Source organism: Ambystoma mexicanum, chromosome 7q, assembly GCF_040938575.1.
Source record: "Ambystoma mexicanum isolate Mex_15411 chromosome 7q, UKY_AmexF1_1, whole genome shotgun sequence".
Taxonomy (NCBI): Eukaryota; Metazoa; Chordata; class Amphibia; order Caudata; family Ambystomatidae; genus Ambystoma; species Ambystoma mexicanum.
This window is the reverse complement of record NC_090941.1, coordinates 959,974,767-960,001,675: the sequence shown is the minus strand read 5'-3', so window position 1 is coordinate 960,001,675 and position 26,909 is coordinate 959,974,767. Positions and strand designations below refer to the sequence as shown.

General features: G+C 45.9%; 1 protein-coding gene across 1 annotated transcript in view; it reads right to left on the bottom strand.

The window, feature by feature from the left end:
• The window catches only part of LOC138528419 (retinal guanylyl cyclase 2-like), a 772,203-nt gene that overhangs the window by 198,806 nt on the left and 546,488 nt on the right, over positions 1-26,909 (bottom strand). Inside the window, exon 14 of the mRNA XM_069640033.1 lies at positions 7,038-7,230. Within this exon, the coding sequence (XP_069496134.1) occupies positions 7,038-7,230 (193 nt within the window). The remainder of the gene's footprint in view (positions 1-7,037; positions 7,231-26,909) is intronic.

Below are 26,909 nucleotides of genomic sequence, written 5' to 3'. Positions count from 1 at the left end.
CATGGTGTTATCTCATGTCTTTCACCCTTTGGCTGTAGGTTGTTCTTATTTTTCTCGTGACGTGACCATTGATGCCGAAGGTTTGAGTAATCTCGGTGGGACTGCCCACTCTCTCGGTCATATTTCTTTTCGCTCTGCCATTTACCTATCCGATTATCTCGATAGGCCTCTTCCTTTCTAGATATAAATCGGTACTTCCGGTCGTCCTTGCCTTTTGAATAAGGTGTTATGGTCACCTTTGGACTCTCAAGTTTTATTTCCGTCAATAGAAATCCGTATTGTTCCATTTCTCTCGCTGCGTTAGCGCCAATTTGCCGGGTCTCCCTCACTTTGATGTGTACATATGCTTTTGCGATCGTTCCTCTGTGGTACGGTTCAACTAGAGTGATATCTCCGGTTTTAATGTTTTTCAATGTGCTCATCTTACTCATTATTTTTAAGATTGTTTTCCTATTCAAAATAATGTAACCTGATATTTTTTTTGATTTCTCCACTTTGAATATGCGCTCTTCATCTTCTGATTTTGTATTTTTACTTCGGTGCATGTGGGCTCTTTTTGAGTCGCTAGCCAGATCTAACGTTTCATGCGAGCTTGAGATTTTCTCATTTTCTTTGCTATCAGAGTCACTTCTCCGTCTTCTCTTTGTTTTTTGAGCATTATTCTCTATTTGCTCTTGCGACTCCGTTGTCGTCCCATGTTCCGTAACTTTAGGAACTTTTACCGGTTCTTTCGTGTTATCTCGCCCTTATCTGATTTACTTGATTTTTTTTCAGGGTCCATAGTCAGTTTTTCTTGGTCTTGGTTAATAGTGTTTGTTTCCCAGTGTTGGGAGAGGTTCATTAAATTTGTGTCTTTCAAGAAGTCTTCTACGGATCTTGGTGAGCTCGTCATCTCCTCCATATTTTTTGGTTGTATCGTGCTTTCTTGCATTTCTTTGGTTTTGCATGAGTTCTTCCCATTTCACCTGTTCGAATCCTGATGATTACCCTTTTCCTCTCGCGACGGGTTTAGTGTCTGGTCTCCGTTAGTTAGTTTTAGCGTCACAGGGGTTCCTGATGTTGGTTGCTTTGGGAGGCCCAATTTGATTGGGTATAAATGGTTCCGCCTTGGTGAAATGGCACTCTTTTCTTTTGTCTCTATCGGTGCATCCGGGATTTCCACAATTTCAATGTGCTGGCTCCTGACCTGATTGGATTTAGATGTTACGATTTGTTTTTCCTTCCCTGTTTGTATACACTCTAACTGTTTTTTCAGAGCTCCGACTTCTTTTTCCATGCCTTTTTGTTGATACATATTTCTTTCTTCTAGTGCGGTAATGTAGGCTTCAATGTGAATCAGTTTTGTGGACAGTGTTGCCAAAATTGAAGTGTTGTCATGTACTCCATCTTTTATTGCCTCGTACAAGGGTTTAAGGCAATTGTAATGGCTCACATGATATTTAGCATATCCGTTTTTTTGTTTGGTGAGTCCTTTTGGGTTGTTGTTAATATTTTGCTTAGCCTTCTGTTTTTAGGTGATTGGGTTGTACTTCCTTGGGTTCCCGGCGTACCGGTCGTTTCAATGATCGAAATTTCACTGGACCCGATTCCCTGTTGGTCCCCTTCTATCGTGGTCCGTATTGATTGACTTCTGTATCTTTCTCTGTGGTGTTTCGTGTCGTGATGATTCCTTGATTTCTCTAGAGTACTTGGTTTGAGACCTGTGTTAAGATGAATTTTTGACCAGTCAAGACGAGAGTCACTGAGTCGTGAATCATTAGTTCGGACCGGCTGTTTAAGGTTAGGCGTTCCCTCTTTTGATGTTTGTTCTTGAGGGTTTGGTACCTCATCTTGCATCTTCGGTGTTCCCTCTACTTGGCCTCTACTTCGCCCTGCTTGTGTATTTGCTGGACCACATCCTGTGTTGGTGGATTTGCTTGTCCTTGGTTGGTCGGGCCTTGTTGATCTTTCATCCGCACATTTGTCTGAGTTTTCTCTTTTTGCAATCGGATTGCCAAAGCTGCATTTCTTTTTGCCAATAAAATCTGTGGCAATTGAGGTTCTGTGGGGCCTTGGTTTACCTCTGAATTTCGTTCTGTATCTGTCTTTTGATGTTTATTGACTGGAGAGGCATCCTGCACCGCTTCCAACATTTCTGCATCGGAAAGTTCAATGTCTGAGTCTAGTTTTCTTTTCTGATGATTTAAGAAACATGCTTTCACAGTACCCGATATCAGGGGGTTTGGCAATCCTTTTGATTGTGTCATGATTCTTTTCTGTGGTTTCTGGGATCGATTTGATGCTCCTGGTCTTCCTTTGACCAGTTTAAAGTCTACGTGTTCATGTTTGTTCTGTTTTGTTTTTAGATTCTTTATGTACTGTTGATTTTTCTTTTGAGTTTTTAATTTTTTTTGTTTCATAGGAGTTTTTCTTTTTATCGTTTTTGTTATATCTCTCCTTATCTCGGGGTCTTCTTCTAGATCCGAACCTGCGTAAATATCTTCACTTTCCCTCAATTCATCTTCATTCTCACTCTCGTCACTCTCTTGGATGGTGACAGTACTGTTTGGGGTGTGGGCTGATCCAAAATCCCTGTGTACTAGTGCCGTGGTACACACTAGCTTTTTGGTCTATTGATGATCCTCTGAATTCAAGATACACAATTCTCCTTCCTCTGCTTCTTTCCCTCTACCCAATAGTTCGCTTTGAGCAGCGAGGCTAGTTGTCTCGTCGGAATCAGCCAGAGTAGCTGCTTTGATGTGTCTATAGGGGCTCCTTGGCCTATTCCGGCTGACATCGCTGGCCGGCCTCTCCCCTCTCCGTGGAGTGCTCGTCCGCTCTCGTACGAGCACCGGGAGACTGTTGAGCAGCTCGTTTACCAGCACCCTGGGCCTCCCGGTCCCGCTTTCAGATGCCTCCTCACTACAGCACACCCGCTCAGGGTCCGTCAGTTGCCGCCCTTCGGCTGCCCCTGCCTGAGACCCACTCGCCGTACCGGTGGTTAGCGAGGATCTGCCTGTGTCGTCATAAGGTGGGTGCCGCTTTTCTCCGCTGAGTTCCAATTGTTCTGATTGTTCGAATTGTGTGTTTTGTGTTTGCACTCCGTGTAAATGGGCTGATAGCGCTTGCACTTCACCTACTTCATCCATGTTATTTGTTAAGTCCAAGTTGTCTGCATCGTGTGCGCCGAGCCCTTGAGTGACTGTGTCTGTGGTGATTACGTGAACTGTATTCGCCAGTGCCAGCTTTTTTGAAGACAGATTATCACTTCTCAGGCGGCGGCGGTTCTGCTCCCCGTCTATTTCTGCCATTGCCTCACTTGGGTTCTCGTTTCGCACACCTTTCCGGTCTGGGCGAGGAGGGAGCCGTGCAGGTTTCCCGCTAGAGCCCATGGCTCCTTGGGCTCCCGAGGACTCCTGCAGACTCAACTCTCGTCACCAACTCCGCTCAACGCCCCGCTCTGGTTGGCGGTTTTATAAGTCCTTCCACGCACAGAATAACGTAGTAGAAAGGGGAGAGAGACTCCTGCAGACTCAACTCTCCTCACCAACTCCGCTCCTGGACTTGTTTTAGTTACCACCGCGAATCAGTAAGCAAACCGTTAAGCGATTTGCGGGTTTAACAAGCTGCGGCGATGCACCCAGTACATGGCCGGAGATTCATCTAAGACTGACTCAAATAGTTAATCTAGTAGTGCGTAATGGTTTAAAATGAAATCATTCAATACAATAATATGTTTGAGAAACCGGAGGGTATTCTTACTCCTAACCCCCAGGTGGTCAGGGAAAAGCCATCTCTATTGGATCTTGACACTGGGGGCGGAGAAGCGAGGGAGGATCACCTGGCGGAGAGTCCTTGGGGACTGCGAGTGGGGTGCCCTTGGGTAAGACATGGTATCCCCCTTTCCCTATTGACAACCAACCCAGCCCTTCCCCAACTTTCATGGGCTGTTATAAGGCAGTTCCCCTAATTTCTCCACATATGACACTTGACAGAAATGGACGACGAAGAGGCAACTAAGAGCAATGAAGACTACACTGTTTTACCACTCTTGTACTGAGACGAGGAATATGCCTGCTAAGAACTGTGAGGGATGACATGTCCCTTTTATTTGGTCAGGCGGGGCTTATTGGACATTCCCAGATGCAGCCTGTCAAGGGGCTGCAGGTGTATAAACGGAGACCAGCCCAGCAGCAAAGAGAGCGACAGGTGAAGCAGCAGGGAGGCTGGTCCAATCAGTGGGGGGCCTTATGTGAGAATCACACCAAGATGCTCAGGTCTGCAGAGAGAGATCAGCTATGGAAGCGTGGCGTGAGAGCTGGGGCTCCATGGGTCAGACCGAACGTTGTGAAGGGAGCCGTATGGAGAAGCTGTCCCTTGTCCTTGTGTTGAAGATTCTTGTTCCCTGTGGTAAGAGGTCGACACAGGAGTGCCTGAGGGGTAGGAGTTGGACCCCTGACATGAAAAGCAGACGCCTGTGTGATCTACGCTGCTGGGAAGGCTGTGAATGTGACTCGTGAGTTTCTAACGAATGAGAAACCCTGTGTGTGAACATTTTAACTTTTCCATTCCAGAGGAATACTTTGTATCAGAGTGGTCAGGTGTTTATGGAAACACGTTTTTCGAATGTCTGCAGTTTAAACCATTGTCAAATATTGAAATACCAGGAATACTTTGTATCGGAGTAGTCGCATGTTTGAGAAAACAGCGGGTTGAATTGAAAGTGTGTTACAAATACAACCCATGTGTATTGAATACCAAACTGAATGAAAACTTTACAAATAAGCAGAATTGTTATATATTGAGTTCAGAAGTAAACAGAACTTTAAATTCAAGTACAGCCACTGTATGCTGAATTCTAAAATTAACAAAACTTTAAACCCTATGAAAACCATTTTATGCTGAACTCTAAAGTGAATGGAACTATAAAAATGAACCAAAGTCAAGATATTCACATGAAAAGCCAACCATAAAAGAGGGCACAAGTGTGGCAAAAAACCCTAAAAAAACAAAGGATATTTTTATGATGCTGAAACTAAGTCTTGATGAAGGGAACACTGCAGCTTGAAAGATTTACTGACTTGAGGACAAAGTCTCAATCTTCTTTTTTTGTTGGAACTGGCGGTAGGTAAGCCTGAGTACTGGTTAAAACCATCATTCTTAGCTTAAGAAAGGTAATTTTGACACTTTTGGTGGCACTGTTTTACACTTGGGGATGGGAGCTGAAAGGAAGCTGTGAGCTGGAAGAAGCTCAGAACTTTATGTTGGATACTGTTTCTTTTGGTTGCTGACATCCCTACACATTGGCCCTCATTACGACCTTGGTCCATGGCGCTAAGGTTGCAATTCCGCCATGGTGGTTGGCGGACTTACCGCCCCATTCCGACCTTGGCGGGGCGGTAAATCCCAAATCCCCATTTACCCTTCCCCATTCCCATTTTTGCCCCATAGGGCATAATGGGAGTGGGGAAGGCGTTAACTCCATGGTCCCTTAGCGCCATGGATTTTAACACCTGCTAAAAGCAGGTGTTAAATCCGCCATGGCGCTAAGGGACCTCGTACTCAGGCGGTAAGGGTCGGCGCTGTTAACGCTGGCGTAAACCCCTTACCGCCTGGGTCGTAATGAGGCCCATTGTATATATTAGTTGTGAGGGTAGGTATAGATTTTGGACACAGACAGATTCTTAATTTGAACTCTTTAACTCAGACTTTCCTCAGGTTCATTTAGCTAGGGTAATTCCACCTTAGCATAGGGCAGGTTAGGCCTTTCTCCATCCTGACATTTAAGTTAAGTGTTTTCATTTTGAATTCTGAATCTGTTGTCTGTGTCTTGCTTCATGATGCCTTCACATATGTTTTGTCATGCAATAATGTGTTCATTTCACAAACATTAAAGTATTTCTTTTTTGCTGTCAAGTGTAGTTAATTTCATTAATGCATTTGGTCAGCTTTTGTTTCCTGAGCTTTCTCTTACTTTTCTCTTGGTTTTGGGTGATTTAGGATAAACATTTATTGAATCATAGAAAGAACTTTGTCAGTTAAAAAAACAATGACATAATAAAGTCATACAAAAACCCCAGTTTAGGGTTAAAAAGTAAGTTTAAAAACTTGCTAGGAAAGTTTGACAACTTCTAAAATATTCATATAGTAGTGATAAAGGGTTTGAAAATAATAACGTTTCAAAACACTGTTTACAAAGTGGTTTCCGGGAATCATATGTGTGTGCTGTTTGTGAGTATGCAAACCTGTATTTTGTGCTGTAGATGCAGCTCCCATCAGTTTTTGATGCAGAACTTTCCTTTCTGTTTGGGTTTGTTTTTTCTTCATTTTGTTGTGTTTTTCTTTGTTTTTGATTGAGTTTTCCACATCCTTTACACAGAGAACTTGATGGAAAATCTGGATCTCTTGACACATTTCACATGCTGAATCCAGTTGATTTTATACTGCATTTATTTGTTCATTGCATTTGATTTTGGATTGTTTGAAAACAAATATTTTAAAGTGCATCTTTTGGGGATTTTCCCTCAGGATGAACAGTTGTTTCCATATTTTTTGGGCTTGATTGGAAGTTATTTGGACAATTAAATACCTTGTCAATTTGGCTTTTGTCATGGTACTAGAACTAACAGTTTTTTAAGAACAGCGGCTTTCTTCCTTTTTCAATTTGTCGTAAAAAAGTCAGCTTGTTAAAACGAAAAAGAAAGAAGAACTTGCCAGATTCCATGACTATTTCTGGGTTTTTAATTAAAATAAATGTAAAGGAAAAAATATTTACGTTATTTTTTTTTCATTTTCAAATCATCATTCAAGAATTCCTTCAAAAAAGGTTAACCTAATTTTCACACAGATCGTACCATGTTACCATAGATACTAAATAAATATTATCACACATTTTGCTTCATGCTTAAAATACAGTCATTAACACATTATTAATGCACACAAGGTAATGCAAAAATGTCACCTCTTTTGGTTTCTAGATGCTTCTTCTGAAACATAAAATTAAAATATGAATGATTAATCTCGGCATTGTTAATCCTCTCCTTCTGTTTCCATCTTACCTTGTAAACATCATGATTGCCAAGAACGGCATCAAACAGCGAATACAGGTCGTTTAAGAGATCCACCACTTCTATGGGTTCACTCAGAGCGGATATTGTTGTGAATCCTACAATATCACTAAAGTAGAGGGTGACCTGATCAAAATATTCTGGCTCAACTGTGGCACCTGTTTTCAGAGCTTCTGCTACAGATCTAAAATCACATAAAACAGTAAGGGAAAAAAGTAAGTTAATTGTTCATTTCCATTTTATTATTCATGCATTTTGAAAATACCACACAGTACTTGAATGCTGATAACATATACATCCTGATTTACAAAGATGTTAAGTAACATTGGAAAACCACATAAGGCACAAATTGTACCTGAGCAAAATACATGCATGTGATGATTCACAATAAACTCCATGCACACATGAGCAATTAGCCTGTGCCTCATACTGCTGTGACTATGCTGCTACCTCAGAGAGATTTATATCAATTTCTTGCTGAATTACTTTAAGATTACTTTGAGATATAAACACTTTTCCTAGGGAGTCAATTTGCCTAGGTGACCAGAGCATTCTTTGTTCCCTGTAGCCCCTGTTACGGGAAGGCAGAGCTAAGGGTTGGTGCTAATCCCTTTCTCTGTGTCATTCTTTGTTTCCTGTTTGCCACTGGGTGCTGTGAAGGTATTGTGAAGGAAGACACTGACAACAAATTCTGAAAAAGAAATAAAACACTTTAATAACTTAAAAGTCAGGATGGAAAAAGGCCAATCTTGCCCTAGTATACTATTGTGGGATTTCCCTACTGAAATAAAACTAAGGAAAGTCAGAGTCAAAGTGTTCAACTTAAGAATCTGTCTGTGTCCAAAACCTCCACGGTCAGGATCCAAAAGCGATGGCCTGTCCCTGGCCACCTGCGCAGAGGTCTCATGGGGATCAGGCGGGAGAATACCCTCAGGTTTCTCACAGTGCCTCAAACAAAACCATAAACAACATTCAAATTAAACTCCAACACAGCAGTCCACTGAAGCAATCACATGCACCTGCATTCTGGTCATCTGCCACTCTGCAATTGCACACGCATGAAATCAATGAGTTAATTAGCACTAACTCCCCAGATATACGTTTTCTAACAGGAACACAGCTGAAAGCCCACCTTACACATATTATCCCTCTTATCCCTGAAATGTTCCCCACTAACTAGCTCATTCACTACAGAGACCACCCACACAAATATGGTGGTGGCATTGCCCATTGCCATCATTTATAAAGACATGTTCACAGTCGGAAAACGCATAGACTATGCACACACTTCCTTTGAAGATCTCTCTCTCACTTGCTCGGCTCCATCACACACAAACCTCACATTTATCTGCTTCATTTACCACCACCCAAAACGCAATCCCAACTTCCACACTGACTGGACTGTGTCTTTCGTGATTCGATCTTAGCAAGCTGGTGAGGCAAAGAAGCTTCACTTGGCTCAATTCGCAATAGCGATGGATTTAAAGTGGAGACACTTCCATTTATTGATGTTGTGCTGTGGCTGCAGCATGGGCCATAGTCCATGCGTACCGATCCGGGGTCTTACAGGGCGTATCAATCCTATTGCGAATTGAGCCAAGTGAAGCTTCTTTGCCTCACCAGCTTGCTAAGATCGAATCACGAAAGACACAGTGCATGAAATGAAATATATGGTATTCCTTTTTGAATAATAAATTGAAAAGCGTATAAGTAATATACGTGTGTGAATCAGGTGTGGAATGTGTAACCTGAAATTTACATGAGGCTACCTTGGACATAACCCTGTGCGACTCAGGGTCTTTAGGTAGGGGAAGGCGACCTATCACTCCTTGATCTTCACTTTAATATGCAGCCAACTCATGGACTACTTCAACTTTAAAATGCACATCAGACAAGCCGTACCTTCTTTAATCCCACTCCCATTACTGCACTCACAAAATTCTGACATGTTGTACACATTCCACCCCATCAAGAGGGAAACCCTCATCAACATCACTGCCAAAATAAAACATGCAAACATCCTAGGTGAAACATGCCCACCTCAAGCCACATCCAATTGCATCACCGTCCCCACTCCACACTGGTTTAACATCATCAACGCATGCCCCTCACATGGTTATATTCTGCCTGCACTCAAATGTGCACAAATCTCCCCATCCTCAAAAAAATCTCCCTCACCCCACACTCCCAGAAATGTACCCCCCCATCACTATCTGGCCATAGCTCCCCTGAATCAGGGAACACTTCTTCATAACCCAACTCCAAAAACACATTGTGCCTCATTACGACCCAGGCGCTAATGGGTTAACGGCGCCGTAAAAGGCTGTGGCGCCGTTAACCTATTAGCGCCTAATTATGAGGTCCCTTTGCGGGACCCGACCTTAACAGCTGGTTTTACCAGCCGTTAAAGTAGGGTGCCGCAAAGGGACCTTGGTGCTAAGTACGGTGCCGCAATTTGCGGCACCGTCCTTAGCACCTTCCCCATTCCCATTGAGCCCGATGGGGCAAAAATGGGAATTGGGAAGGGCCCATGGTGAATGGGGAATTACCGCCCCGCCAACCTTGGAATGGGGCAGTAATTTCGCCATTCACCATGGCGGACCTCGGCATGGACCATGGTGCTAATAGCACCATGGTTTAGCGCAGGGGTCGTAATGAGGCCCATTACCACAAACAATCTCCTCAACCATTTCTAATCTAGCTTTCAAGCTGGACAAAGCACCAAGACTGCTACAGTTCATATCCTTGATGACCTCCACAACATCACTGACAATGGAAACACAGCCCCACCGATATTCCTTAACCTCTCAGCAGCCTTCAACTACATCAACCACACCATTGTCATCATACTATCCCACGCGAAGTAAGTAACTCTCAGGTACACTCCTAAACTGGTTCACCTCCTTCCTCACTGTCAGGTGTCTTGACCCACGTTTGAATTATTATGCTACAACATTTGGTGCTGTGGGCTTATAAAATCCAAGATGGCCAAAAAGCCCAAATTTGCGCCAGAATCCAAGAAAACCGCGCAGTTTTGCGCACACCAAAATGGTCGCCTGACCTGCCACCCACCAGTGCGATTGTGATGGGCCGGAAGCATCATGAGTGAAACGTGGTGCCAAAGGAAAAACAGCAGTGCCTGTTAGCTCAAAAAAGCGCTTTGAAATCACCTTTGTTTCTCGGAATCAAAGCTCAAAATGCCTATTTCAAACATCGCAAGATATTCAAAAATCTTACTTAACACCAGCAGACATCTGGCAGAATGAAGTCTTGTGTGCATACAAAATCTGGAAAGATGAAGAGCCTAAAATAATGTTCATAACAAAACTGGCTGAGCTGTGGATGTCAGCAGCTTAAGTGAAATTGGACTTAAAGCCACTAAAATCGAAATGTTTAAAATAAATGAGTGATTTACTTTGGAGTGTCACATAGGTTGCAACTGTTTAAATGTCATAGTTTTGAACTTAGAATCAGCGTTCTAGCTGCATGTGTCAAAATTGTAAGTTTGATTTGAATGAAGAAAAATGGGAACAAAAGTGATTGAAAGAGATTGAATTCAGCCCGGCAACTACCCCCGACAGGAGTTGAAACTTGCCCAGCAACTGCATTCACAGGCCTGGCCTGTCTTCTCCTGCCCCCACCGAAAGGGGATTACACCTCTCTGATTGAATTAGGGGAGGGGTACCTGAGATTGCAGGAATCAGAACAATGAACTTTCCTTGGCTCAGGCAAATGCTAAATCAGGGGGTTGTAAATGGCTTCCTCCCAGAAGGAAATGGGAGGGGCACTGCCTCTGTAAGGCAGCCGAGCTTGGAGGCGGGGAAAGACAGAAATTCCACCATGTGTTTTGGAACCTAAACCACACCCTTCTGGGCCAGAGCATAATTTTAAAAAGATGGATAATTCATAGTACATGATTGTCAAAATTATATCAATAATATCATGATTCCTGTGATTTTTCTGTGCACATTTTAAGAGGTGTTAGGACTCTGTGGTATGTTCTGGGGGGTAGTAGCGGAAAATAGGGCATTACTCCAAATGTATGTATGTTAAAAATCTGACACTTCATCATCTGATGCCCATATTCCTTGCGCACATTTGTGTAAATTCTGGAAAAGTTTAGGCGTTGTGTTCTGGATGAAAAGGGCATAATTCTGTCAGAAGTGAACTTAACATCTTACAAAGACAGGGATCGGATGGTTTGGCGCTACAGAAAATATGGACATATAATATTAGAAAAATTGTACATAGATAAATATGCATTTAAGTCAAAAATAGATTTGTGTGCAAAGTGACAAGGGGAGTGTTCTTTCTATATGCCATAAAAAGGATGCTGGATGACTCACAATTCAGTTCCCAAGTCAGGCTACAGAGAATCTTATAGCCTATCAGGATCCTCAGAGGGTTGGGCATAGAAAGTCAGCCTTCCCACCCACTTTCAAAAGACATAAAAAGACCCACTGAAACCCAGGTAGGGACTGCTCTTTCCACTTTCTTGCGAAGCACTTTGCTGGACGACTTCAAATCCAGACAATATTCAGAGACCAGAACTTAGAAAACCAGACTCCAGATTCCAGAACTTTTAGCAGAAAGGCCTAGTCCACAAGCTGAATCCTTTCCAGAGGCCTCAGAATCCAGCAACCTAGCGAAATATTCAACAGCCGGGCGAGCTGTTTGATTCTGGCTAGAACCCTGTGCCAGAACCCAGAAAGCAGAGCTGTATCCAGACCGCCGTGCAGTGCCAAGAACTTTTCCCAAAACCAGAGACCAGACCAGACCACTGTGCAGTGCCAGAATGTTTAACAGAACTAGAGATCCAGACCAGCAGAGCAGAGAGAACCACAGCTAAACCTGTTGACCAGATCTGTGACGAGGCCCATTCCTTCCAAAATTAGGAGTGAGTATCCAGCCAGAACTGCGCAAACCAATCTCTTAGTTTAAAATAATCTAATTCAAACCATTTCCACCTATTTAGAACTGCATAGAAATCGTGTGTCCATTCTGTGATTTCAAACCTGTGAAAGTGTCAATTGCCATTCTGAATCATTATTTCATTTCTGAAATCTACCTCCACAAAATCGTCTGTATCTTTTGAACCATACGTGCTAGGAACACGATTTAACTTTCATTTTAAAGCTAATATCCTCAGATTTCCAACACGCCCTAAATACTCGTTATAGTTTTTCCATAATCGCGCTTGACGCACTCGGAAAAAGTGCCGCGAATTGCAATTTGAATCAAATTTCTCCCCCTGTCAAAATCACTGTCTTTTGCTGGCAACTGCTGAAATCCGTTTTCAACCTGATAATCCCTCATGAATCACTGATAGTGTTGACCTGAACCAATCCTAAGTAGCTATCACCTACCCTGAATCTCCTGTAGGGAATTAAAATCATTTTTAGCATATTTTCACTTCTTTGAAAATCACATTTGAAGTATTTTTGCCTGTGTTTTAAAATCATCCCTGTTGCTCTAAGCTTGCTAGGGGGGAACTGAATTGGTATTGCATTTGATTGTATTCCTGAAAATTGTGTGCTACCCTTCCACCTCCTTATATTGCATAGGGGGGGAGTGAATTGTCAAACGAAAAATTGAATATATTATCTCTTGTTGAAACCATATCAGTTTATTTCTGTGGTGCATTCTTTTCCATCATTGCATTTCCTTGAAACCATAAAGTATTCTCAGCTACCTTATCCTCTCCATACCATCTCCTAAGTAATTAAAAAGGTGTGCTAGTGTAATATTATCCATTGTTAATCACTGCCATATCCATAAGTGTGCTATCAAATATTAATTTATTCATAAAAGTGTGATATATATCTTGTTTAATTTTCAATAAATCTTTTAATTTGCAAAACAAACCTACTTCTTGGCTCAGTGAGGTCAGGGGGATTCCAAGAGAGGGGCGTTATACAAGGGTTTATCATCCAGATCTATGAACTTGTCATAAAAATATATAAATAAGGGCTTCCCTGGGGCATCCCAGAGTAGGCATTGACTCAGTTGGAGTGCTGAATTGAAGTCGCTTAACATCACTGAGAGGAAGCATGTTGTCTCATTGCCCGTTATTGATCTGACCTTACTGCAGACACGCCTGATGTTCCACAAGGTTCCTTTCTGTCTCCATGCCTCTTTGACTCTATGTAGAATCCCTTAGACAGGCCATTGGAAAACACAACATCCATTTGAATCAATGCACAGTTGACACAAATATACTTTCAAATCTTAACCCCTTCACAACTACACACCCTGTCTCCTCACCATCACCACCTGGTTGGCCACCCACTTCCTCAAACACCACCCTCCTAAAACAGAATACCTCCTCATCTCCCCTCCAAACCCAAACTCACTCATTGGCTCAAAGATCTCACCACAGACAAGCACACATATCCCTCTCTAGATCTGACAAATCCCTTGGCTTCATCATCAGCCCCCACCTTTCCTTCACATAGCTGCTGTCACCAAAACATGCAATCTACAAGTACACCTCCTATGCAAGATGAGACAAATCCTTTCCTCTGATGACTTCTGCACCTCAGTCCAAGCACTGATTCTGTCCAAGCTGGACTACAGTAATGCTCTCCTCGCTGGACTCCCCAACAGCAGCCATGCCCCCTACAAGCCATGCAAAATGCAGCAGAGGGACTCATCCTCCGCTCAGATTACAATAGAAAGAAGCTAAACTGATATGTAAATATAGATGTGTCAGCCAAGTTCTTAATACTGAACATGAGCTCAATGTCTTCCCGTGAGCTCACCATGCTATGAAGATGTGACCTCGACCTTACTAACAACTGACACAACTGCATGCCTACCTGTATCAACTTCCTTACCTCGCAATCACCATCGCAAACCACCACCCTCCCATACCCAACTAGCATTACTCTTAATTGCTTTCTTTTGCCAACCATCCAGTTTGCCTCAGCATTTAAGGCAAACAACCCAACTCGTATCCTTCTCCTTAATGTTTATACCTTTCCCTCTTCAACCTTTTCACTTTTGGCATATGTACCCTGATCACTCCACACACACTCCAGAGATTACATTCCCTCTGCAACCAAGCGATAAACCCCTCAACCAGAGAACTTCATACAACTCTGTCACCAAACCAATGGTGACCCCCATTCTCCCTTGATATTGACTCTATTCCCAATACCCATTGCCACACCTACAAGCCTCCTGCTGCTCGTAAACTACAACCAGGGAGTGCTATGCAGCTCAGCCATCCAACCTTTTTTTCTTTGATATTTACCCCTTCCCATTCCCTTGCCACTCCTGCATTAGTTGCACTTGCACCTCTACTCTAACCAGGTGACATCCTCATTCAACCTGAGAGTGCTGACCTAGACTACTCAGGACAGCCCAGCTCCAGCGCAACCTTCGGTTTCCACCATCCTAGACATCCGCTGCACCCTGCTTGCCCAATCATGCCAAATACGGCACTTCACTATGTTTAAACACACAAACACATCAGGACTTCAAATGTTAGTTACACTCCACAATCTTTCACCATCACACTGAGCCACATCATGGTCCTCTTTGAAACTTATCATAGGCAAATCAGATGATACAATACACCTTACAACCATTCAGCAAGATGGAGGCCGGCATCACCGGATTGACGAAACAGCTCATCATTTTGCAGAGGCCCACCTGGCGGCACAGGTAAGCCCACAGCACCATGGACAACTACTGTCCACCCACTTTCTAACCCCCCCGCCATCGGCCGTCTAGTCAGAGAACCTCACAATATACAAATCTGCATCCCTGTGCATTTAATCAGCAAACCAGGTTATTTTTACTCTGTTACCCTCTCCCGTTAAACCCTGAGGTCTACACAGCTACTCTGCATCAATAGCCAATATAAGGACGGCCCAATCACATTGAGGACTAAAACATGGTATCAGTCCTGCACCACCCCCCCTTACGTGACCGCACACAAATTGTATGCTTCGTTTTTACATTTGTGTATGCCCAGCATGCGCCGAAATGGATACGCAGCTAAAATGAACTCGAGCCATTCTGGTCTACACGCTCAACACCAGCCAGCTGCTACCCGGGAACATCACATTAATTAACTATACTACATGCAGCTGCTCATTATGGGACCACACACAACTTGCACTAGTTGTTCGCCTATCATGAATGCTCAACATGCGCCAATCGGGGCACGCCAGTAATAAGAACCTGAGCAAGTCAGGGCTACACGCTCAATACCAGACAACCAAAACATAATTTGTACAGGCTACACGCAGCTTCTCATAGCAACCCAACCTCCCTAATATATAATACTACTCTCCATATGTTTCTACCCTGATACTAGCATTAAATTAAAACTATCAACATGCAATACAGTTATCCAGCTACTTATTGCCCTTTTCCACCAACCATAACCCCCTCCAACACTGTTTTTGCTTCCCCTTGCTCTACTAACCACGGATGATATATGCTTACCTGCAGGTTAAACAACCAGAGCCTTATTCAAGAGCACCAATAAAGAGCTCCTCTCAACTATCAGCCATCCACCTTGTATACACAAATTAAGCAAGTTGAACCTGTCAGGTCAATTTAAGGGCTTTAAACCAAAACACAGGAAGTAACACCTCTTTTTCTCTCCTTTTCCCTGGTGCCATCTACAATTGGAACCTTTTACCTTGCCACACGTTTACGCTGCCAACTACCTGTATTGAACCCTTTACCTTTTTTATTTTCAAGCAATCATGTCACAACATTTGTTTCCACTCATATGCTACCCTTGATGACCTGTTGCATCCTATGTCACCATTACAAATACTTGCAAACTGTATTAAACATGCATATGCCAACAAAAGGTTACCAATTTCAACATGCTCACTGAAATGTCACAACATCAGCTTACACAACTACAATGCTCTGCTCACACACCCTTCACTTAGATTGTCACGAAATGGGTGTGGTGCTTGCACATCGAAATCTCCTATTTGTATCCTTATTATGTTTTCAATTTTCGCACCATATATACTTACCACAGTCTTGAAAAGGCCCCTGTTTGGTCAAAACACGTGTCGGCATTTAGTTTTCCAATACATCACTTCTTTACTTATGGGAAAAAACAAATGACCAAGACTTCTCATTATTCACATTAATATCATTAACCAAATAGGGTTATTACCATGTCAGGGATACAATGCCAAGTTGACCGTGGTTCTTAACCAAACTCACAGTTCATCCTCCAGCTACCCAAACACTCACTCATCACCCTGTCACCCAGCTTAACTGCTTCATTGTAACATTGCCTTGAAAGCACTCTGTCTTGTATTCAAAACCATCCACCTGAAAATCCCATCCTAATTGAGAAAAGGAAACCTACCTCCCACCAAAACACCTGAGAAGCTAGTCAGCATCTTCTACACTCTGCAAACTAACACGTAAACTAACATGTAAACGAAAAAACATTTTCCCATTGGACATGCATAGCATGGAAACACCTTTCCACTTCACACCAGCACTGCACCCTCCACCACCACTTTCTGAAAGAGACTCAAAACATACCTTTTTCCCAACAAATAATACATCCCCCCTCCCTTGCTACAACCTATTTATCCTTATCTTTCTATCTTAAAAACAATGTGTAACTTCTGTTTCAACTCCCACCTTTTGACCTTGTGAACCTTGTAAGACAATCAATGAAATTAATTCAATTTCCCAGAGCAAGTCAATGATTGGCCAGGCACGTGCTCACAGGAAATTGAAATGTGAAAATATTTAAATTCTACATGAAATGGTAAAAGTGGTCTCAAACTGTTGGAGAAATAAAACACTTGAATGTAATATTGTTGAAGAAGTGGAATTAGTTCTTGCAGATTTTCACGCTTTCCGTATGTGACATACCTTATTGGAACAAGGTCAAATGGTGATCTTGAAAGAAAGGAGCAACGTGATTGTGTACTTTTATTTGTCAATCACAAGGCTCCACTTTAGTCTCGGGCAAATACATGCAGATAAATACCAAATCTCCTGAATCCCAGTATTGTGTGCGTGACCCAAGGTATATGTCGGAAAAAGTACTGTCTTATACTTGTTTCTGGAAGCGGTTAAAAAGAACCAACCTCTGCTAAGGTTGATTATACCTAGTATATTTACAACAAAGTCTCGGAATTCTATTAAGGGCAAAAAGGCAAATATTAAGCTTTTTCACTTTTCTTTTAAAATAACAGCAGTAAGAAAAATAAAAATTACAGCTCCAATGAGTCCCTTGGTGTCACAAATGCCCTCACCAATCATCCTTAAGCAAGTCCTATTATTATGTCTGTGGTGTATTCATTGTCACACTTTTCTAACTGCTCCCGGTTCAGATACGTATTACTTTCTCTAATATAGTAATTTGTCTTACTGTTGGATTGGTGTTGATGTACGGCTGAACATATACCTGGTTGCTTCTGAATACCACGAGGGCCTTGCAGCCGATTTCAGCGGTAGTAGATCTTTTGCCCACAACACTGCACTCAAGAGTGGGTAGGTGTCCTGTGCCTTTGAAGCCGCAGAGAAGGCATCCCTGCTCTTTCCCTTACTTCTCAGTCATGTATGCTACGTTTTTCTTGCTCGGACTTAAGACCCAAACTTCTATTTGCCACCGCTGCCATTTGGTTGTATTCTCTCCCTGCCCGTTCTGGCACAGTTTCCTCCCTTTTCTGCCTCTGCACCCTCCTTGTCTAGGGTGTTGTGTCTTTTATGGAATTAGAGGATGGTGTCCTCATTATGAGTTTGGTGGTATCTCTGCTGTAAATCTGCAGATATACCACAAAACTGTATTGCAGTTACTGCCACTTGGTCTGGCAGTATTACCACCAGATTACAAGTGGCGGTCAGCAGTGCTAGTCCTCATTCATTGGAGTCCACAGGACTCCATGGGGGATTTCTACGGTATTACCAGCAGGCTGGAATACTGCCAAATTGGCTGATCTTTGGCTACAAGGTGGTGGAACTACCTCGAGCTTCTTGCTAGAGGTTCTTCATCCACCTTACCCCCAAACCGGTAGTTGGGTGGTGCGGTAGTTCAGCGTAATGTTAATACCACTGCATTTTTACTGCACCGTGAAAATCATAATGAGGCAAACTGTGCGGGTGGAGGAGAATGAGCTGCCTTCAGAAGAAGAGAGACTTTTCTATGCAATGGCAGCAGAAATTAAATTAATTGTTAACCTGTTTTGTTAAGTTTTGTATTGAACTGAAATTCACATATGGTTTTGTAGAGTCGTTTGTCCTGGCACTAGGAGAAAACAAGTGAACTCATCATTGCACTAGACAGAAATAGAAACTAAGGGGCCAATTCATGGAATTAATGTGCGCTGAAATTTTCATCGCAAGCGTGCGAAAGCGTGCGAATCGCAGTGCCAGTGCGAAAATCGCAGCGAAACCCGCGCACAGTGATTCATGGAAGTCTGTGCGCGAGGAAATACCAGGATGTGCACCAACATTCTACGTGGCGCACGCTGGCACACACGTCTCCAAACAGTGTGCGCTACGCGCACAGCGAAATTGCACATAGCGCGGCGCACACAACAAAAGTAGGAGGAACAGAGGGCGTGACACGCGGAATGGGGAACAACGCGTGAAAATGTGGGCGTCACAGGGGAAGTACAGGAGGCAAATGCGCGGAACACCCACACGCACGTTCAAAACATGTATTCATGGTTTCGAACAGGGCTAATGCATGCGCCAAAAAAGATGCGCTAATCCGGGAACACGTACGCCAGCAGGAATCAGGCGTACGTGGACCCGCGCAGCTTAAATGTGCGCGCAAACAACAAACAAGCTCAGACGCCAGTATGAATATACCGTTCCTAGCAGCAATGGTCGTGGGATACCGCAGGAGGAGGATAGTCAGGGCCAGAATTTTCACACCCAGAACCATCCTTTTTGGGATGCCTGATGACCAGGTGTATGGAGGTACAGGTTTCCACCTCACATAACACTCGACCTGGTCAGTGAGTGGGAGGATGACCTCACATCACCCACCCTTTGCTCCCAAGCACTCAGCCCCCTGGAGAAGGTCCTCAATGTACTGCACTTCTTGGCCAGTGGATCATTTCAGCGGACAAGTGCTATAGTGGGGGGGGGATGTCACAGGCCACGCAGTCACGCTGCCTACACCAGGTCTTGGCCATCATGACTGCACGCCCATCAGTCCGCAGGCACATATACCTGCCCAGAACACCTGCAGAAAGGCAGGCTGCTGTCCAGGATTTCTATGGGGTGTCACAATTCCCCAAAGTCCTAGGTGCCATTGATTGCACCCATGCGGCTCTACGTCCCCCCAGGGCATCAGAGCACATCTATAGCAACTGCAAGCACTGGCATTCCATCAACGTCCAGGTAGTATGTGATGCCAAGTGAATCATCACCTCAGTATATGCCAACTATCCAGGGTCCACGCACGACAGTTTTATTTACAGAATGTCAACCCTAAACCGGGACCTAGAAGCTGGGCGGCATGGCGATACATGGCTGCTCAGTGAGTACAAATGCCACAGCACATGCATGCATGTCAGATATTGAGTAATGTCACAACCCCACTAATGATCCCCATCACCACCTCCCCAAGGGGACAGTGCCTACCCTCTGAGCACCCACATGATGACACCGATTCAGAACCCCACCACGCCACCCGAGGTAAAATACAACACAGCCCACATTGCAACCCAGGGCATAGTGGGGCGCACATTCGGAGTGCTCAAGTCAGGCTTTCGCTCCCTTGACCGTTCTGGCGGGCAGCTGTTATACGCTCCCCCAGTAGTGTGCAGGATCATAGTGGCAGCATGTGTCCTGCACAACGTTGCAACATGCAGGGGCCTGCCCGTGGACATGGTGGTGCCCCCACATCCCCAACCACATGCACGCTCGCTGCGCATGGGAGGGGAAAGGGCACGGGGTGAGGCAGCCCGTACGCAGATGGTGGCTAATTACTTCACCTAAAATCACACCCCTGTGGAGTGCACACAGCCCTGGCTCATAACATCTGGCAATCAATGATGATGGCATAAGGGACAGTCAACTGTCAGAACCATACCAGCCTGAGATTGGTCACCTGGAAGTGTTACATTGAGTGCATTCCTACCTACACAAACACCACCAATGCTGTGTCATCAAAAGACACACTTCTATGCTGCTACATTCATTACCCCCTTGCAAAATACAACATGACAACAGTGCCATGTCACCCAACCCCTCCCCAGCACTGCCACCCAACACACCATGGCATGTCATGCTATGTGAGAGCAAACAAAGCAATCCCCAAAACATGACACAAGTGTCACAAAGTACAGTCTCCCAGTAATGTAGAACTAACAACACACATAACCAAATACTTACAAACAGTATAATGCAGCTACACAACCTCAAACATAGCATAAACATGACAGTACTAAGTTAAAGTAGTGGTAGTCTTACAACCTGATTATGCCAGCACATCGACCACTTCCAACTGTACAGTGTTGCTGCCATGCAAATGTGTAAGTGCACTGCTTACAACATGAACTCCATCTCCAAAGTGGACGGCCTTGTGAAGACATGAGGAATTAACCTGCAAATTAGGAGGAAGACATGGATGCACAAGCACATATCAATACACCATGCAGTGTACAATACAACAACAATATCCACTAGGAATGTATACAGAGTATTGACTACAGACTGCCCACACAGCTCATGGGAGTCCAACGTCACTGCGTAATTCACTGTCACTTGGGCACACCCTTTGCAAGCCCATGGAAACGGGAAGAAGGAAGGTGTGTGTATCACAAACCCAAGCATCTAACTCAAACTCAGAACAGGCCTGCATGTGCCCAGCCGGAATACAGTGGATGCCCATGGGAGCCACACAAGGCAACACACTGTAAAATAAAATCAAAAATCAAAAATCAAAAATGGCCATGTGGGGGCTGGGGGGAGGCACCCAGGAGGCCCGAGGACAGGGTGCCCACCAACAGCCACATGTGTGGATGTTGGGAAAAAAAACACCTCCATGGGCTCATGGCCTGCACGGCTATGCCAATGTGGGAGAACTGCTGCTGTCGCTCTCATCACCCTCTGCTGCTGCCACTGGAGGTGGTGGTGCTATGGGAGGCAGCCCACGCAAATCCCTGGTATGGTCCGCCATGGCAGCAAGCATGCGGGTGTGGAAGGTCTCGTTCTGGAGGATTATAGTGCGGAGATCCCCATGCATCACCTGACGTGATGCCCGGATCTCCTCTCGAGTTGCCTGCATCTCAGCTGAGAGCGATCGTGTGAGCCGCTCCAGCTGCTGTTCTGTCCTCAAGTTAGTGGAAGCCTCAAGGTCAACAAGAGTCTCCCTGAGGTGATGGAGTTCTACCCTCAGGGCTTCCCTGTGGCCCTGGGACTCTATTGATATCGATTGGCGTAGAGTCTCCAGTGCCGCCCGTCTGTCCCTGTTGGATGCCAACATGTCCTCCCTGTGTGATTGGCAAATGGAGTCTGTTGCCTGCTGTAGTTGCTCCATCTGCCTTTCAGGGGGGACAATGGAAGTGGCCTCCCTCTCCATTGCTTGAGCCATCATCTCAACTGATGCTGCCTGTTGGGTTGCCATACCGTACATGGATTGTTTCCAAGCGGTATTGCCTGGTGGCGTACGGCCACCGCGTCGGCGGGCACCACACCTGTTTGGGGCAAGGCGATCTGCGCCTTGCTGTGCCGGCACTGCCTGAGGCTGCAGGACTGCATTCCCCCTCTGATCTGCTGGCCCAGGAACAGGATCAGATGTTGTGGAGTGTGACCCTGCATCCGTAACCGCCAAAGGAGGACTTACCAACACTGACATCCCCATAGAGGGTTCTACCCCTGGTGCAGGTGGGTTGGACAGAACAGAATCCCTGCCAGAAACACTTACCTGCGACGGCACATAGGTCTCATCATCCGAATCAGCACCTGAATAGAGGTCTGGGGAGGTGCACCCAGAGGCACCCCTGGACAGAATGGTCTGCAGCAAGATTGGGTTCTCACCCACCACCACACCACGTCCCCCACTGGTGCCCGGTCGTGCCTGAGATCCCTCCTGGGTCTGCACCATCTCCTCAACCTCAACAGCATCAAGTGCGTCATCCCCTGCAAAAACATGAAAGACAAAAAATGGAAACAGGCATTAGCACTATAGCACACAAATAGGCCTGACAAGCTACAGAACCAGTACATGATTTACACATGTCCCACATGACTATAACCCTCCCATGCATGCACTGTCACTGAGTTGGAAGGGGAGGCAAAAGGCAGACACTGATGACACCAACATGGAAGAGCAACGCATTTGCTGCATGCTGGGTAGCACTGCCATCACACATTGGCCTGTGAGTGGCATGTCCAATACACATACATGACACATGCCATCACACAGATGGCATGTAGCATAGCCATGGTACATTCCACAAGTACATCCATATGTCAGTGAATGAATACTGTCAGCCATCCATGTGAGATGGACATGATGAGATGAAAAATGCTACATAGTCTGACAAAATAGACATGTGCCACACACTGCAACACATCCAGTGTACAGAAATACAGTGATTGCAGGCCGATGTACACATCAATGGTTGTGCACTTCAACATGACAGGAAACAACAATCATGTTCCACATTCAAACAGGCCCCAAAAATGTATGTGATCAGGCCAATACTCAATCAGCCTGAATGGTCAAATCATTCACCTAACAAGGTAGCACATGTGGGCCAATGTGGGGTTCATCAATGACAGAAGCACGTCACAAATGTGACAATAGGGCTGAGGAATGCGTAGCAAAAGTGGGAGAATTGAAACAATCAGCCTGAACGAACACTGAAAAATACAAACAATGTTGTTGCAAGATGCCACTTCAAGTGCAACTGCCGTAATGTTGCGCTAAATTACTACTGTGGGCAGAAGGGATACTAAAATCCAAGGCCGCTGAATGTTTTGGATGAAGCACATGGGTGACCCATACCACTCAGGCACACACACCCTCACCTGGCACTTAATCAGAACCCATCACACAAACATCATACACATGCATTACACACACATGCATGGGCACTCACCGGACAATGCATCATAATCAGGTAGTTCTCCCACACCTTGGATCCTCTGTGACAAAGGCCCCAGCAACAGACTCATGTTCAGTGAGTTCGTTGTCCTCTTGTGGAGACCCATCACCAGTCACCAGAGTAGCGGCATGATTTGAGGCCAGCTTGTTCTTTGCTCTGCGTTTCAGGTCATTCCACCGCTTGTAGCAATCACGTGCTATGAGGGAAACGCCTGCGCGCGTAATGTAACTTACGCGCTTACGTGCTAAGGTCCTTTGGTCCAATGGAATCGCGTGCGTGTGCTGATGCACATACGCTCTAAGGCCCTTTCCTCGAATTTCACGCTGACGTATAATTTTTTCACGTGCCAAATCACTCCATATCAAGCTGACCACGGGAAAACTCACGGAAGACCATGCTCCTGTCCAGAAGGCCAAATTACTGCCCCCCAGAGCCTTGAGCACGCTCCCACCTGCCATCTGCTGCTGCCTGACTGCCTGCTGCCCACGTGCCCTGCCATTTACTGCCTGCACGTCAGCCAGGGTTGTAGTTGCTGTGACCACCCCTGCTGGAACCGAAGACTCCCGACTGGGATTCCATCGCTCCACAGCCCAGCCCCAGGACCCCGTTGCCCACCCACTCCTGCCTATGGGGTTACCATATCCGGCACAACACCATCTGGCAGCACTGGCAACCCCCAGCCAGAGAGGCAGAGGGCCACCAGCTTCACTGCCACTGAAGCTGGTGTCCTGGTGGAGCAAGTCCTGGGGCAGTATGATGCCCTCTTTGGAAGTTTGCGCGCCGACAATGAAGGACGGACCAGGATCTGGATGGACATCGTGACTGCCATCAACGCGGAGGGGGTGGCAGTCCGCGACTTACATCATGTCAAGAAGCGCTGGGAGGACTTCAGGTCCAGGACCCTCAACAAGGCCCGGCGCCTCGCTAAGGCAGCGGATGCCAAGGGGTGCCAGGGCCAGCTGTTGAACCATCAAATGAGGGTCCTGGAACGCATATGCCACATGTGAGTCCTCTCAGTTGTGAGACACATTGATGGTGTATATGTTGGTAAGCATGCTGGGCAAATGCAGGTGTGGGAGCACACATGTTTGAATTTCTGTGTATGTACATTGGCATGGTTGTGGCATGGATGGTGGTTCATAATGCATGTATCTGCACTGTGTACATGTGCATGTATGTGTATCTGACAAGTGTGCAACTGTGATGCAACATGGATGCACGTGACACTGATATGTAGAAGGATGAATGGCAGGTGTGACATGTATGGCGATCTCATCACTGCAACAGTTGGAGGAGATGTAGACATGCATCTAAGTGTGGTGGCGTGTGTGCATGTCTAGTGCACTCCTTGTGGTTCATGTGATGGCAGGCTCACCTTTGGCTGTTCATGCTGTTGTATGTGTATGGATGGTGCTGCTTGGTACAATATTGCTGTTGAAATGTTCATGTGTGTGAGTTAAAATGACATGTGTGTTGTGGAGTGTGATGCCATGTCTGTAGATAAACAATGCCACTCATGTGCAACTGTCATGTGTGTATCAGTCCATTGTACAGTGCCCTGATGCGTGTGTTTTATCTCTCCCTGTCTGCAGCGTCAACTGAAGAAGAGGGCAGAGAGGGTGCTGTGGAGCACAGCGGCAGGGATCATCCCGCCAGCCGGAGAAGCAAGGCCCGGCAGCCCTCCCAGGTTGTCATCTTGTCGGGGGAGTGAGGAGGCCATTGCCGCGTCCCAGGCCGCAGCTGCCGAGGGAAGGTCCAAGAGGCGGAGGTCTGAGTCGGACTCCTCGGCAGCAGAAGGGGCAGCTGAGACCCCACAGGGTGCGACGGAGGAAGATTGGCACAGAGTCATTCAGGTTGGTGGGGGGTTTGGTGGAGGAGGAGGCCATGCAAGGGACAGACACGGGGTCTGGGGGTGGGGATTCCACTGCTGCTAGTGGTGCAGTGCAGGGGCAGGGACAGGAGGCAGCACAGGCCACCGCAGAGATGCCTGTGTGTAATCCTGTCCCCGATCCTGTGACTGCATCATCCCGCACCAGCAGGGATGCCTACGTCCAGACCCGTTTTCAGGGAGGGGATCCGCTTACAACAACTGGCCTTCCTCTCCCTGCGGACGTGGCTATCCGGGACCGGGTTGAGCCTGTCCTGCGTGGGGTGGCATTGCATCAACGGGCCATGCGATGTGACCTGCAGTCTTTTCATGAGGAGACTGCAAGTCTTCTCGAATGGCTCATTGACTGCATTGACCTACTGGGAAAGCTCACCAGGGCCGGATTCCTCTGTTTTCTGGACCTTGTTCCGACCCCCTCCTCAACTGAACCCCCTATGCCCCAGTCGTCCTCCATTCCATCTTCCCAACCATGTATCACCTGGGTACCCTGTGGAGCTGTCTCTGACCCTGCGGCCAGGCTGGTGGAGGACACATCCCTGCCACAGTCAGGAGACAGACGTCCAGCAGGGGTGGCCACCTCAACAACTGCACCCCAGCCAGACGAGGATGTGCAGGCAGCAAATGCCAGGGCACAGGCAGAGGCACAGCAGCAGCAGCAACAAGGTGGGAGCCATCATGGCTCGGGGCCTTCGACATCGGAGTTGCAGGAATCGGCCAGAGGGCAGGAGGACCCAGGACTGGAAGTGTCTTCCGTGTGGCAGCGGTTAGGCCATGCTATAGATGCAGAGCGGAAGCGGGCAGAAGAGGCACGGCTCACGATGGTCAGGGCGGAGAACTCCATGCGGAGGGCCCCGAGGCGGGCCGAGTGCCTCGAGGCAATTCGCAGGGAGTTGGAGGAGAACATGTCGTCGTCCCCGCGAACCCTCGGGGCCATGGAAGAGGACCGCCTCCAGGACATTGACCTGGAGTTTGGTGATGCCCTGGCCCTGGACATCCAAAAGTGAGCCGTCGGACTAGCCCGCTGACCTTGTAAATAGTTTTTAGGGTTAGGTTTCTTTTTCGTTTTCCTTTTATTTGTGGTCAATGGACAATGCCACGCAAATTTGCATATAGTTATATTTTTAGGTAGTTAGTTAGGTAGGTTTCATTTGTTTGGTTGGGATCATGGACCCTTTACATCCTTAGACAATGGATTGTATATAGTTTCATCATGTATTCATTTTTGGGTTTTTTGCATTATGGACATGGAGCAATGGAGATTGTTTTTTACATTTCCTTTGGATTTGCCTTGTTGGACTGTTTTTCTTTCAAATTTTTTTGGATTGGTTATCATTTTCATTCAATCATCTTTTTCACATGCTTTTCATTTAATGTTTCTTATTTTGGCATGCTTTCATTTCATTTTTGATTTCATGTACATAATACATTTTCATTTTTTAGTTCCATGTGTGGGATTCGCTCATTGGGTTGATGCATGTGAAAATGTGGGTTTACACAAGCAATGCCAACCAGTGTATGTCTGTGAGGGACATGTGTTGATGTACATAGTTGACTTTTGGTTTGTGTCATGAGATCAGCATTTCACTGCTGGTGGGTGGGGGTGCAAGGGGACATGAGTGGGGGCCTTCTGGCAGGTGCCCTGCACTGCTGGGGGGTGGGGGTTCAGGGGGACATGAGTGGGGGCGGCCTGCTGGCAGTTACCCTGCACTGCTGGGGGGTGGGGTGCAGGGGGACATGAGTGGGACATTAGTGGGGGCCTGCTGGCAGGTGCCCTGCACTGCTGGGGGGTGGGGGTGCAGGGGGACATGAGTGGGACATGAGTGGGGGCCTGCTGGCAGCAGATGGCAGGTGGCAGCGTGCTCAGGGGTCTGGGGGGCAGGAAAATGGCCTTCAGAGCAGGAG